General features: G+C 36.4%; 1 protein-coding gene across 1 annotated transcript in view; it reads right to left on the minus strand.

The window, feature by feature from the left end:
- Positions 1-1,535: 1,535 nt before the first annotated feature.
- The window catches only part of nf2a (NF2, moesin-ezrin-radixin like (MERLIN) tumor suppressor a), a 37,616-nt gene continuing 23,203 nt past the window's right edge, over positions 1,536-15,948 (minus strand). Inside the window, exons 13-19 of the mRNA XM_016507356.1 lie at positions 15,103-15,225; positions 13,663-13,779; positions 13,472-13,572; positions 12,233-12,338; positions 10,065-10,192; positions 8,919-9,078; positions 1,536-2,248 (exon numbers count right to left, since the gene is read on the minus strand). Of these exons, the coding sequence (XP_016362842.1) occupies positions 2,198-2,248; positions 8,919-9,078; positions 10,065-10,192; positions 12,233-12,338; positions 13,472-13,572; positions 13,663-13,779; positions 15,103-15,225 (786 nt within the window). The 3' untranslated portion in view covers positions 1,536-2,197. The remainder of the gene's footprint in view (positions 2,249-8,918; positions 9,079-10,064; positions 10,193-12,232; positions 12,339-13,471; positions 13,573-13,662; positions 13,780-15,102; positions 15,226-15,948) is intronic.

The following is a 15,948-nucleotide window of genomic DNA, read 5'->3' on the forward strand; positions in this document are numbered from 1 at the left end:
TAATAAATTCCCAAGGCAAAAAGCCACCATTGATTATCACTGCCTCTGATTTTCTCACCCTCAGTAATGTAGCTATTCTTCTTTTCACCTTGGTACCACCTACAGATGCAGTTTTATCTTCCAAGGCCTCCATCTGCCACCCCATGGACTGATGGGATGCATAGTGACACGGTCACCTCCTAAAGCACATCCCTCTCTCGACCGCGACAGCCTGTCAATATGCCTCGAACCAGCTGTCACTCGTCCAGACATTGCATTGAGGAAGGCCAGAAACTGATGAGCGATGGGGAGTTTGTGTCTCAGGCTGTGATAATGATAATTATGGGAAGTATGATACATGAAGCAAACAGCTTAGACATCTACCCAGCTAAATTATAGTTGTCTCGACTGGTAACAAATAATACAAATACAGCCATTAGGGAAAAAACTACAAGAGTTTTAAATGCAGTTTAAACTGTGTGTGCATATTTCCACAATATTTAGTGCTTTGAGTTTAATGAGCTATTAAACTAATGAATTAATCGTCATACTGAATTCTAATTTACGGACTAATCCTTCATGCTATAATTGAGATAGTTGCTGCTTTCATGTAACAACTACAAATTGTTAATTTTTAGGCTGATTATATTGATTTACCTTGCGTAACATTCGCCAGGAAGATGAAAATCCAACGGCCTGCTGTTTGATCGCCATTCTCAATACATTTCTGTCCTTTCAAACATCCACACACAAACACAATCACACAAGACATAAAAAAAAAAAACATCCCAAAACACTTAAGCTTAACAGTTGGGTTCTGGGAGTAAACATTTCATTCACTTTTTCCATACAGAAATTGCTTTTTTTAAAACAGTGGCATTTCTTTAGTTATTACCATAGAAATGACAACCATCCAGCAAACACCCACTCCCATGAACCTCAGCAAAACAATCAAATCTATTTTGAAATAAACACAATCCCATCTTTCATAATACTTCATGCGCTATGCTGTTCATACCAAAAGGAAAAGCCTTTAAGTATGGTCCTTTAGTTTTTTTCTTAGATTTTGTTTGTGCCTCAATTTTAATTTATTTTAATTTAATACTGAATATATTTTTCAAAATCCCAATGGAGAAAATGAATGCGAAAACATTTCTGGAACCAAGACTGCTGATAAAGGGAGCAGTCTCTGTGGCGCTTTATCCTGAACCATGCTTATGGCCATAATTCAGGGCTTTTTTTGCCCGTTTTATCGCCCGCCAGGTGAAAAATGTACATCTGATCACTGAAAAATAGTTACATGATTTGAGGTATCAATCATGCTTGTGGCACAGTTGGTGTGGGTCGGGTTGCACACTAAAGTGCAATACTAGAGAGAAGTTCAAAGAGCTAGGAAGATGTTCAAAGCAAAGTGTGAACATCAGTAATTCATCCAAAAGAAAAAAAAAGCAGGACCGCCAAAGAATATTTAAGATCATTTCCATTAATTTATTCCTCTGCACAAAAACATTTTCAAAAATATATTCAAGTTCTTTAAAACATTTCAAACAGAGTAAACAGTTAAAAAAAATCAAAATATTTCATATGTAATAGTCTTCCAAACAGTGTGATCCCAAAAGGTTTTCTTGCCCTAAAATATCCTGTGCTAAACTATCCTCTGAGAGGAAGTAAACTCTTTTATACTGTACCAACTAAGTTTAATACAACCTTTATGAATGACTAAACAGCTCCATATTGGACCCCAAAAAATAAACTCCCGAACTAATACGGCACAAGGGTGCAATACCACTGCTTTAGCCAATTATTCTGACACATATTGATCGAGAGAGACCGAGATTTCTGCTGTGCAACTGGAGAGATGAATTTAGGATGTAGTCAGTGTTTGTACACTGCTTAACCGTAGTGTCTTCATAATGGGATTCTGACCTCCTGCAGACAAAAGGATATTGGGAAACAACGTGTAGTGCATCTCTGTATGTGAATGAGTTTATGTTAGTGTGCGTGCGCTGGTTTGAAAAGCTCCTTTCCCTCTGTAGTTCTGTTTACATGAGGGTTTGGTCCTCTTAGTGTTAATGTAAACTTTAGCCGCATATACATTCTTCATCACCAGAACGTGTTAAGATCATACAGGAATGGGTCACAGCCTGTCAGGAATGTGATAAAAAAAACACAAAACATCGTTCACACATTCAAACACTAGTCCAATGTATCTGGATGGCTACAGCTCCTGGAAGAAGGCCACTCTGGATTTGGTGCTCTGTAGAGTGAGCTGTGGAGACAGAATGAAGATTGAGAGGTGTAAACAATTGTGCTCAGCTCCAAACTGATGATCTTAATGTATATCAAGTGACAATTACAGTAACTAAAATACACACATTGCTGTTTCAAATGTCTGGGGTCAGTAACATAAAAAAAATCATTACTTTTATTCAGCAAGAATCAATTAAACTGACTAAAAGTGACAGCAAAGACATTTGTAATGTTACAAACTTTCTATTTATCAAAGAATCCTAATTTATTACAATTTCTCCAAATATAGTATGTAGCACAACTGCTTTAGTTAGTGTTGCCAAAAGATTAAAATAAGCATGATAAACCTTGCAGATGATTTAATGTCGAAATTAGCTTGAAACACAACAATAATAAGGTTAAATATGCGATCAATGCAACAGTAACATGAAAAACACTGAACAATCCTTTAATCTTGTTTAATATTAATTTCTACTTGTACTGATCTTTTAATATTTCAAGTTAAAATAAAATAATATAAAATATTTTTTTTTCAGAATTAATTGAATCATTAGAAATGATAAAAAATAAATATATACTATGAACAAACATGCATTAACAATAAATATTAGTACATGTATTAATAAATAAACATTGATTATAATATTTTAAAAATAACAAATAATTGTTGTACATTGTTAGTTCATGATGCCTAATGCATTAACTGGCCTTAATGTGAGGAATAAGATATGAAGCATATGAAACACTGAATAAATTCTATATATTACTGTTTTAACTTTGGCACCTATAGTTTTTAATTATTTATGTTCATGCCATGAGAAGCACTGGACATGTATGATGTGCAATACCTCGGAGTCATGCAGAATTCATAGCGAGAGAGAGTGAAATAGAGAGAGAGCAGAGGGAGCATGTGTGTCTCTGATCAGCTGTCACTAGTCTGTGTGAACTCAATGACAGTGATGTTAAAAGACACTTTAAGACAGAATCCCTCATGAAAAACTGGTGTAAACAAACAAGAAGAGACGGAAGAGAGATACAGAGATGGGAAAATTATGAAATTAATGCTATATGAAGATGGTACATGTCTGCTTTATTAATGAATCATTCTGCAGGGATTTAAGGCATGAGGACTCTCACCCTGAAATACCCCAATCTGCTCAGTGGTTACCAGACATCTCGAGTTATAAATGTCACTACAAATATACTGTTCGAAATGAAGACATAAGTATTTGGACTTTTAAAGCATTAGTGGATCAGGTTCATAGTTAATCTGATGAATACACCGGTGGTTACTCTGCTGGGGCAACTGTGTGAACTTAAGGAGAGCTGATTCCAACATCCACCAAAAACACCGCGAGACCAGCTGGTTAGAAGAAATTGCAAAAATGCCTGAGAAAACTGCAATAGGAGTGCAGACAGTGAAGCTCACGTAATCCACCACTGATAACGGCCGAAGTATGAACGTCTACTGGCAATCGAAAGTACAGAAACAAGGTGGCTTCCAGCAATTTAATCACTTTTGGTATGAAAGCTGTGAATTGCATTTCATATTTATTTTTTTAGGAGACACTTTTTATCCAAAGCAACTACCAGCACACTATCTACAGGATCAATTGGCTCGGTCACTGTTAGAGAAAAAGGGCAGCGCTCCAATTCATGCAGCTTCCCTACCAGAGTTTGAATCCAAGACCTTTGAGTCATATTGGTCCAAATCAGAAAATGACCTAGAATCTTTTTTTTGTTTGTTTGTTTTGTTTTGATATTTTGCATAATATCAAATGCAATTACATTTAGCTTAGTCCAATACTTTTTGGGACATTGTACACTATCATACCGCTTGGGGTAGGAAAGATTTTTTCATGTTTCATAAAGTCTATTTTGCTTATCAAGGCTGCATTTATCTTATAAAAAAATACCAGTAAAAACAGTAATATTGTAAAATAGAATTACAATTTAAAATAATTTTTTATTGGGGTGCTCCGATTGATCGGCTACCGATCACTATCGGCCACTTTGGGATGATTGATCGGCGGTCTCTAAAAAGGCCGATCTCAAAAAAACGATCTCAAGCTGATGACGCGCCTGCTGTGAGAGGGTTGGCATGACATGCAGCGGCACGTCTCAGTCTCTGTCTGGCGCGGGTGAAATAATTATAATGCTGAAGGTGAGGTACAATTCATATTTCTTAAATAAATTATAAAGTAATTTGAAAACTTTCTGTGAGACAATTTCACAAACAGGAGTGAATCACCGTGCGCACTCTCTCCTTCTCTCTCAAAATGCGCAAATGGCTTCAAATCACATTGTGTCTGCACTATAAGCGAGCTGCACACTGCAGTTGACATAGCCATAGGAGTTATCACTTGCACAATCGAGGTAGTGTCACATCGTCACTAAATTTATAAATTGCATTTCTTTTTAATTCTTGCCAGTGTTTAAACCATTCAGCCCTCGCACGCTCTCCTGGAGACCGTGCGCTCATGCACACTCACAGTGCACACACATAACGCCAGGTCCACACATACTTCGTTTGCAGTGCGTATGCGGTGCATATTTTTTCCGTACTCATGTTAACGGATTAAAGCGTTCACACTGCACACGGTTGCGTCCGGCAGTGCGTTCAGGAGCGGTGCGTCTGCAGCAGTGCAGAGATCGTTTCCACTGCAAGCGCTGAATTAAAGTGACAGCGCATAGTTTACGGTAAATATGAACATGGATTGACACGAAAATGTAGTGATTACACCATAAATGCATATTATTAAAGTCTACTGTGTTTCACAGTCAACACAGACCCCTTTAAAGGAAAAGAGCACTTTTAGATAAACAAGGCAATAATAGTTGGCATTCGTGGAGGTAGCAAAACAAAGTTCCTTATGAACCGCAGGATTGCTTGTAATAAATAATTAAATGCAAAAGAAAAGGCAGTAGAGCTGACTGTTTCTGTCAATGGTAAGTTTTAATTTAGAATGTTTGTGATAACGTAAGAAAAGTAGTTTAAACATTTTGCCAATTGCTTGAGCAACTTAATATATAAATCTAGAAGTAAATGCAAAAGTATAAAGCATTGAATAATGTGTTTCTTATATTTATTGCGTTTAAACATGTCTATAAAAGATTGTATTACTGGACTGTGTAAAAAAGAATCACAATGCTGAAGAAGCATTTTAAGTAACAATGCTTGGATTTGAAATCAAAATAATGGATAAATGTTGTGTTTGTAGTAAACAGCCACAGATTAGTTGCAGACACAGTCCATGCTGCTTCTGCACCGCTCACACTGCAAACGGAGTATGTGTGAACCCGGTGTAAAAGGCCACCTCACATACAGCTCATGAAATCAGGCTTGTGCTGTGTGTGTAAGCTATTGTGCAACAATTGCACGATAGTCAAAACAAAAGTGTAGTGCATGATCAAATATTTAGGTGTGATAAATATATATTTTTGAAAAATGTCAAAAAAATTCCCCCCTCCACCCCTCAAATTAAAAAATCCCCTCTTACAAAGGTTTTTCATTTCAAAAATGAAATTTAGGCCCTGAATAAATGTCTAAAAATCTTGACTGGATAATCACTATAAATAATTCTACATGATAAAAAGAAGGCTTTCAAAATATCGGTATCGGTGATCGTATCGGCAGATACTGCTGTCTGTGATCGGCGATCGGCCTCAAAAATCCTGATCGGAGCACCCCTACTTTTTTATTTGAATATATTCAAAAATGTAATGTATTTCTGTGATGGCAAAGATTAATTTTCAGTAGTCATTACTCCAGTGTCACATGATCCTTCAGAAATCTTTCTAATATGCTAATTTAGTGCTCAAGAAACATTTTTTATTATTATTAACATTGAAAATGATGCTGCTTAATATTTTTGTGGAAACAATGATAATGGAAAGTTCAAAAGAACACTTTATTTTGAATGATAATGCAGTTTTTATTTTGATATTATGAAATCTTTTGAAACATGTCTTTACTAAATATCTGTTCTTCATTTTTGATAAAGTCTTTGCTGAAAAGTATTAATTTCTTAATTATTAACTATTAATTAGTATTAAAACAGTAGTTTTTTGAACGGTAGTGTATACTATGTGAAATTTTGTAACCTTTAAAAGCTATTTGCATTTTCTTTAAATCCCTCTCCCAAATGAGTAAAAATATTTTTAGAGCCAGTTGCTTCCTAAAAAAAACACTTTAAAGGAGAGAAAAATACATCAATATCAATGCTCGGGTTCTCTGCAGGTTAATTGACTTTTAACTTCTACTTATCCATAATTCAGTACAATTAACAAAGGAACGCTTGGACACTTGCGTGTCGGATTTTGATAGATTACCACATAAACAACTGAGGGAACAGGTGAGCCTGTCAGTGCATTAAGACACCCTCACTACATCTCTTTCCCTCAGGCTATAGCTAGCAGCGGGATGCACCAGGCTATGGAGAAAGCACTGCCACGGCCATTAATCATTCCACCAGTGTGACCTGGAAAGCCAGCGACCCTTGTCACTTTGCTCCAAGGTCCAGTGCTCAAACTACCTGACCAACGGTGATTTACAACGAGTCGGACAGTGTCCCGATACAGACTTCTAATGCAGGCTCAACATCGGCTAAGAAAACAACAGCTGTCAAAGGGTGTACAACCAAGCTGGATTTCTAGCTGCTGTTAGCGCGAGAGCTGTAAAGCCGTTCCCCCCAAAGTGTCCGGCTCGATTTGCTCAAGCTCCGCTTCAATTAGACAATCACATCAAGGCAGACTGACTGAACACACGGAGGGCACTCCATCCATCCAAACAACCGATCACAACACAGGAATCAATTAGCGTAGCGCTAATGAGACAATTTCACACGCTGCAGGAAAAGATTCTATGGCTAAAATGGAGCTTTTAATCTACCGTTTCATAAGGCTTGATGAAAACGTAGCTGAACCTTTCAGACAGAAGATGAATTATTTTTGGATTACTGGTGCTCGGTAGCATGACATACCGTATGATTAAGATCATATTAATAGGAACTAGCCCTTCTGAGAAATGGTGCTACAAAACAGAGACGCTAAAGAGTTTAGTGAACCTGTATGTCAAATTACAAAATTATACCCATCTCAGACACAACAGACAAATACAAATGTTTCAGGACTTATATGTGGAGTATGGAATTAGTCAAACACTGTAGAGCAACCTGTTGAAATAAGGACATGCCTGTATGCTGTAAGAAGCTGAAACTTAAAGGGGAGTTCTAATGCTATTTCATGCATTCTGAGTTATTTACACTGTTAAAGTTGGATTCTCATGATAAACATGACCCAAGTTTCAAAAAACAATTTGGATGAATGATTTATGTGCCAAATACACTCCTTCGGAGTTCGTATACGTTTCGGAAAGTTGTTTTCGAGCGTGGCTCTTCATGATGTCATGAAGTGTGTCTTTGGGTTCTTTGGTTATCTTTCCCTCACAACCGGTGTTACATGAACAATGGATGCAGTTTGTTTTTCCGGGGCAGCAACGGAGTTTCGCAAGTGTGTTTGTCGGTTCCCATCATTTCAGTGACGAATGTTTTATAAACAAGGCCCAGTTCGATGCTGGATTTGCACATCATTTGATACTGAAAGATGTAGCAGTCCCAGTGATAAAAGATGCCAATTATGATTCGGAACCACAGGCAGTAAGTAAAACTGCATCAAATTTCTGTGTTTTGATGGCACACAAGTGCTCGTGACTCTTGAGCTCCGCCCACGGCATGCCTCCAGGAGCTCGGCTGTTTTCGTAGAGAGAATCGTAAAGCTATATCTTTCTTTTATAAATATGATGAAACTAAAGACTTTTTGGAGATAATGAAGGATGCAATACTACTCTATAGGTTCTCAAGATTAATGAGATTGGGTGAAACTGTGTGTTATGTCCCCTTTAAGTTTTGACTATATTTCAAAACCTAAAGGAGTAATAATACTGAGTGTCTTTACTGATATATGATGATTTTAAGATATTTAATATTTATGTGAATTCACTTTCTCCACAGCAACTGACAAACTCTTAAACTCTCCAGGCCCAGTTTTCTTTCCTGAGTTTAAAATGAGTGCAACAGCCCAGTGGCCAAACATTCATGAAACATTTTTAAGAATAAAACTCTTATTAACTGCTATTTTCTTCTTATTTCCTAACTTAAGAATAAAATTAGGAATGCTTTGTATTCCCCAAAACATTTAAGAATGTCCTTTTCTTAAGACTGTTCAAAATACAATACTGAAAAACAATTTGAATTCCTGAAAAGAGAGTTCGTAAAAATCATTGTGAATAGTCCTCTAAAGTTACATATTTATGACCTTTTATATCTTTACTGCATATGAAGAAGATTTTCACAAATCCAGCCACAGAAGTGTAACTGCTACCCCATCACACACAGATAACAAATATAAAAACTACGGAGTCTTAATACAGCTCAGTGACTTTGAAGCCAGCAACTGTTGTGGGCGAAGAAGATTCTAACACAGCTTGCAACATTTCCCGATGTTGTTTCCCACTACTTTCTTTTCATCTCTCAACTATTATTAAAAAACTGAAAGGCGTATTATAAAAGAAAAAAATAAACAGAGCTCAATGGCATTTTTAGGTACAGTACAGCTTTAGCATGAATTTTAATGGCCTAAAACCGTGTACCACACTATGTCTGACTTTGTGTAAGATGCATTTAACCCACCTTTTTAAAGTTGCTCTGCTTGCTGGTGCCTTTCTCAGTGTTCTCATTATGTAGAATGTCTAGAGGCGTTTCTCGATCCTTTAGCTTTAATGACTCAATCTCGGTCTTCAGTTCATTTAGCTGCTCCTGAAGGTGTTTGCTCTTCTCCATATACTCAACCCTGCCAAACAGGACAGATGCATTGTGTAACAAAGCTGCTCTCTTGGTCTCCATCTGTTTTAAGGCCTATTCACACCATTTTTGTCCTTTTGTCACTTCCTTGTTTAGGTGTGAACAGGCATTTGTTGGATACTAAAATTACTGTTCAAAAGTTGGGGGTTGGTAAGATAAATGTTAGTCTCTTGCTCATCAAAATTCAGTAAAAACTCCTATTATATTATAAAACTCAGTAAAAACTATTACTACAATTCAAAACAACTCTAGTTTAATATATTTTCAAATGTAATATATCCCTGTGATATTTCCTTAATATAATTTTAATTCCTGATTCCTGTGGCAAAGCTGAATTTTCAGCATCATTACTCCAGTCTTTAGCGCCACATGATCCTTCAGAAATCCTTCTAATATGCTGATTTGCTGCTCAAGAAACATATTATCAATGTTGAAAACAGTTGTGTTGCTTAATATTTCTGTGGAAACTGACACATTCTTTGCTGAACAGAAAGTTCAAAAGTAAAGCATTTGTAACATTGTGCATGTCTTTACTGCCATTTTCAATCAATTTAATGCAACCTTGCTTACTCCAACTTCCCCAAACTTTTGAACAGTAATGCATTTTATACACTGAAAATGGGCATAGATTTTTAGCAAAAAGATCTTTAGGATTATGATTAATTGGACAATCAATATTATTTAAGAACCACAGCATCTCACACTCTCATAAATCATTGTCATTGTGTTTTTTGCTTTTCACAACATTGTAAAACTGTATTTGGCCAAACTGAAAGTGGTCATTCTAGTGGAACTGTCTAAACAAACAAGGTGTCCGTGAGTTTTAGTACTTAAAAACAAATCCCGTTACTCAGGTGAGTATCAGCAAAGAGGACAAACTCCGGCTCAGTTGATGTAACTGGTTCAAAAGGTGTGGACAGACGTGACAGAGACTGTGATCAGGATGGACTGATGCCTGAAATGGGCTGCACTCACTTCTCCTTCTCGATCTCCATGGACAGACGTTTCATGTCCGTGTCTTTGAAGTCAAAACTCAGGTTCTCCATGCTGAAGTTGAAGTTCGGGCCATCAGGAGGAAGAGCGTTGGCAGACAACGGCACAGGCTGTGCAGTGAAAGAGAGAAAGAGGAAGAGAAAAACATGATCAAATGAGCTGACTGAGCTAAATAAAGATCAATGTACAAAAAATAATTAAGCAATATCACAAAAGCAAGAGTGCTGTACCAAACATCCCAGTATTAAAATCAGTGCTGTCAAATGATTAATCGCGATAAATCACATCCACAATAAAAGTTTTTGTTTACATAATGTATGTGTGTGTACTGTGTATATTTATTATGCATATATAAATACACACACATGCATGTATATATTTAAAAATACTAAATATTAAAACTTGGTGCATTGGCATCTTTCTAGTGAAAGTAAATTAAATTAAATTTACTTGACATTAACTTCTAGTCAAATCATAATGCTCAAAATCAAATTAGATCACCAGATCTGTTATATTGCAATAATGCTATTATTATATGTTATGCTAATTAGACACTATTTCTTAAATGTCTAAAGGAAACCAAGTTACTTTAAAGGTACTGTATTTAACCACCTCTGAACAAAATGACTATAGGACAAAACAGATGAATTTAAACTCAACATGACATTTTACTTCTGTAACATAGCAAATGTTCAAGCGAAAGGCATTATTTTCATTTGATTATATAAGATGTTCACTAATTAGAAGAATTAGACAAAGAACGTGTATTAAGAAAGTAAAAGAGGTGACCCCAATTTTGATTTCATGTAAGCCTAACATGTTGTCACCTTTATTTCGATAGCAATTTATACAATAGAGATCAGGTTCACAGAATTAAAATAAAAGAATCAATAATGCAAACTTCAACAACGAGGCAGAACCAAAACTCTGCTACAAAGCAGCTGTAGAAAGATATTTAACTGTAGCATTCGACCGATCAACCTGACGATCAGTATAGCGACTAGGAATTCAAGCACCTAGTATGAGCTTCAGAAAAACTGCCTTAATTTGCCTCAGGCGGGATGACTTATCTAAACAAAGTAAAGCTCCAGTTTGCCTTAGCCACTTAGTTGGATTTTGTCAAAAGACCAAATGAAGCTTCAGGGAATTAAAAAACAAAAAAAAACACTTCAAAATTCTTGGTAAGACATCAATACCCGCAGACAGAGGCAACGCTTTGAAATGCCTCCTGGATTTTTAAGTGGTCGAACAGATCTAACATTAGCCACCCATAGAGAGAGTTAATGTTTGAAATGATACACTGACCTCCAATCACCCCTAACTTAAAATGTGCAGATGAGCCGCCAGTTGGATTTTCAAGAGTATCCAGAAAGCTTTAAAAGAGCGGAAGAGCTCAGCTCCCAAGTGCTTAGGCTGATAATTAGGGAACTCATCGTAATAGCACTGAAATGTGGTTTCCAGGTAGAAAAATGTTCTCTCCGGGAACATTTATGTAGAAAAAAACCCTAATTTTATGACCTCAATTATATCTATTATCCATATACGAGGCTTAGGACAATCCCTTAATAGTCGTCCATTTGAATCAGATATGAAGTGCACTCAGTCATCATGTGTATTCAAACCTGGTGGATATTCACAATGCATTTAATGGAGGTATTCAAGTTAACTGCGGTCTCTCGCTTGCAGTTTCCGAACCCATTTGTAATCCAATTCCGAAAAGCATTACAACCATGTCATGCAATTCCTGGGACCCTAGAGGGCTACCTAACCATTTTTTAAGTTGGACAGCTTAATATGAATATAAATATTCCTTCTAGATTGCATTAAGGTGGTTATTGTGAGGCTAAAACACTCTCGAAAGTTTCCCTGGACGAGAGGGGAAAGTTTTCTTGTGAGTAGTGGAATGGTTGTCTGATGCAACTTTTGTTTAAATAAATTATCTTGACATTGACAAATGGCCAAAAGGCTAAATCAGACTAGCATAAAAACCCATAACTGTGCAGAGTTTAAAACCTTTTTCTCTTAGAGATAAAATTGGACTGGATTCGGACACCAGCCTAATTAAAAATGACAAGCGTTGATGTAAGATCATCTGTGGAGATGTTCCAGAATGCCGTGGGGGAGCGTTTTGGTAAGGGATGGGTGATTACCGAATAGGCCGATTTGCTGGTGATCTCGAGTAGTTTGTTTTTGGCTTTGCGCTCCGATTCTCTTGCCTCCTGCAGGTCTTGTTTCAGCTGGTCGGCCTCATTCGCCCTGAGGAGAACAAATACATGGGTTACTCACTCAAGGTTTGAACCCTTTGAAGTGGACACAGTGCAAGCACAAATTCAGCTGGAAATGGAAAAATGGATGCTCAGATCAGCAGAAAATTGAGACTTTCATAGGCACCAAATCAAAGAGCTATCCCAGCATGCATGCCAAAAGAGTGCCACATACTAAGTAAAGGCCCAGCAGATGGGTTTGAGAAGGGCCACCAGCATATATCCAGCTGTGAGAGGAAAATCTGGGATGTCTTTTATGATGCGTGTTCACATACGGAGTTTTGAATAATACATTATAGATGTTGCTTGTTTTTATCCAATGCTTTGAATCCAAACTGATTTTTAATAGACACAAAAAAACAAAATAAAAGATATAAAAATGTATTTAAAAAATCTAAATAAATCATATTATGTGAGTGGTGATCAAAAGTCACTGCCATGCTGCTATGCTGTCATTTCATTTTTAAGGTCTTCTAGGTGGTCGCTTGGGTTAGGCCAGATTATTAGTATTATTTCTATAATATTATAGTATTTATTAATATTTGGAATTAGTTTTCACTTTAATTTACATTTTTTCATTAATTTTTATTTTGTTATGTGCTTTTGTCATTTGTATTCATTTTTTATATTTCTATTTCGCTTTAATTTACTTTTAGAAAGAGTGATTTTAGTGTTTCAACTTTTTTCAGTTACATTTCGAATTTTAATTTCAGGTTTTTTAATAATTTGTTTTTACATTTTTCATATACATAAAGAGAGAGAAATGTAAAAACATCAGCCATATTTCATGACTTTTTATACTTTTAAAAGTGAAAAGGTTAAAGTATGATTTTATGTATTTTTACATAGAATTGTATATTTTCAGAAAATAATGAAAAATAGCACCCATTTGGCTATTCAAAAGACAACAGAAGGGTTTAAAAAATGACAATCAAAAGAATAACTTTTCAAACACAATTAAAAAATCTTTTATAATTTAACCATTGGTACACAACGAAATATTATTATTATTATTTAAACACTAAATATGTCATTTAACATTATCACCATGTCAAGCAGCCATCTGATGAAAGAACATCCATATAAATAGGCAGAGTGTGTTTGTGTGTGTGTCAGAGATGTTACCTCCTTTCAGACTCTTCTGCCATCTTGAGCGCAAGCATCTCAGCCTCTAGCATCTTCTGTTCCATGAGTCTCTTCTCCTCCTCAGTGCGAATGGCTGTCACCTTTATAAAGAGTTATTCAGAGCATGATCAGTCCTCAATGCTCCTAAAGGATCTTCTATGAGCAGCTGGTGTGGGCAAATGCTCACTAACCTTAATACGCCGCATCTCCTGTCCAGCCTCGGCCGCTTTCTGAGCCAACAGCTTGGCCTCCTCCTCAGCGATTTGTGCCTTCTCCGCCAACAGATCTGCAGTCTCCTCCGAGCGTAACTGAGAACAGAGACCACACGCTTTGCACAGATGCACATCGGCCATTTGCTTCATTTGATGCCTTTGTTGATTAACAGCATTAGATGGCAAACGTTCAGTATACTACGCCACTGCAGCATTATTAAAAATGTAAGCGATCTGAATTATTCTATATAGATTTAACTTTTGCTGTTTTACTCGATTCCACACCATTTGTGTAACACCTCACAATAAACTGTTACATAAAGCTCAGTCTAACACATTTACGTCATTTGCATCACAGAAATCGTGTCACTAGGTCAGTCTTTTCTTCCCAAATATATCTCTCAAAACATATCTACTTTTGGGAAGGAAAGTGAAAAAAACTCAAATATTTGAGAGAGCGCGAGAAAGAGAACAAAAGGACTGGCAAGGATGTGAAACTCTCTGATTAAAAATAATAAGACCTCTGCTAGTCAGAGCTCTGCCAGAAGATTATTTGAATTAGCGTTATGCTGAGCACGGAGGGTGAACTATAAGGAGAAATGCATATATCAGTTGTACTTACACTTATATCAGTTTAAAAGCCAAATTTTTTTTGTTTGCAAGAGCCAAAACACCCTAAGAATGTGCACTAAATACTTTAAGACTTTTAGTCTTTAAATGCCATGTGAAAGTGAAGAGATAAAACAGAAATACAGCCTTAGAAATATTATTATATGCAATAATAAAGTACATTTAGTAATATTTAGGTCGATTGGATTGCAATAAATTTGACAGTGATTTTTTTTTTTTAATATTACTTGTTACTGATCGTTAGCATTTATAATAATTATTTTATTTGCTCTTTTTATTATTATTATTTTCATTATTATTATACTAGTACTTTTGACATTCCTAGATGCTGTGGCAGGTTAATTATGATTGGCTGATCAGTGATAATTAAAATATGTTACTACTAGGGCTGCACGATAAATCGCATGCGATATTTAACGCGTATTAATCAGCGGTAAATCTCCATCATGTGCGTGCTTTCACATTGAGCAGCATTAACTACACAGAGCCGTTGTTCACTGACGAGCTGCGCAAAACCACGTTCATATTCGCGCGATTTTTTTGCGCAGCTCATCAGTGAACAACGGCTCTGTGTAGTTAATGCTGCTCAATGTGAAAGCCCGCAGGTGATGGAGATTTACCGCTGATTACAGAACCGGCTTTCTGACAAGATGCGCGTTAAATATCGCATGCGATTTATCGTGCAGCCCTAGTTACTACTAAGACAAGTATAGATACCCGTGTGCTCTAGCAAGCACTGAAGCGATTAGGTTAAGTATATTTAGTGTGGGTGACATTTTAGTTTCTCACCAGTGCTTCATTGGCCATGTGAGCTTCGTCCTGTAACTGAATCAGTCTCCTCTCCAGTTCATCACGAGCTCTTTCTGCCTCCTCACGCAACTGTTTCTCCCTCTCCAGCCTCCGCCGCTCCATCTACATAGAGGTGCAAAAAGCTCATCCATATTTCACCGCTGCTAAATGGGTTTAGTGGATCGCAAATTCAGCACCTGGTTAAAGGTGCCTGGAGGTACAACAGGAAAATCAATGCATATGGTGACCATGAAGTCTTAAGATTTACTATAGAGGGAGGGAGGATTTGCCTGACACTTCTCAAGCTCTCCAAAGCAAAATTATAAGTTTTCCAAAACTGCAATCATTTATTGGAATATGTCTATATACATAAACTACTGTTGTCCCCCCCAGAAAGGAAGAATCAAGCGGATCAAAATTGACAGTAAAGACTTTTACTTTGTAATAAAAGATATCTTTTCTAAATAAATGTTGCTCTTTTGAACTTTCTATTCTTCAAAGAAACCTGAAAAATTGTATCACGGTTTTCACAAACACATTAATCAGTCCACCGGTTTTTGATAATAATAAAAAAAATGTTTCTTGAGCACCAAAGCAGCAAATCTGAATGATTCCTGAAGGAAATGGCTGCTGAACATTTTTTAAATATATAAAAAATATATATTTTTTTAATATAGTTTAAAAATATATTCAAATAGAAACATTACTTTAAATTTAAATAATATTTCACAATAGTAGGCCTGTCGCAATAATCAATATATCGACTTATCGCACAATACATGACCTCAATAATTTTTGGTGACGCAATATATCGCCCATTATATTTACTTAAAAATTAATGTCACC

The sequence above is a fragment of the Sinocyclocheilus anshuiensis genome, unplaced genomic scaffold, assembly GCF_001515605.1.
Source record: "Sinocyclocheilus anshuiensis isolate Anshui unplaced genomic scaffold, SAMN03320099.WGS_v1.1 scaffold117, whole genome shotgun sequence".
In the NCBI taxonomy this organism is placed as follows: Eukaryota; Metazoa; Chordata; class Actinopteri; order Cypriniformes; family Cyprinidae; genus Sinocyclocheilus; species Sinocyclocheilus anshuiensis.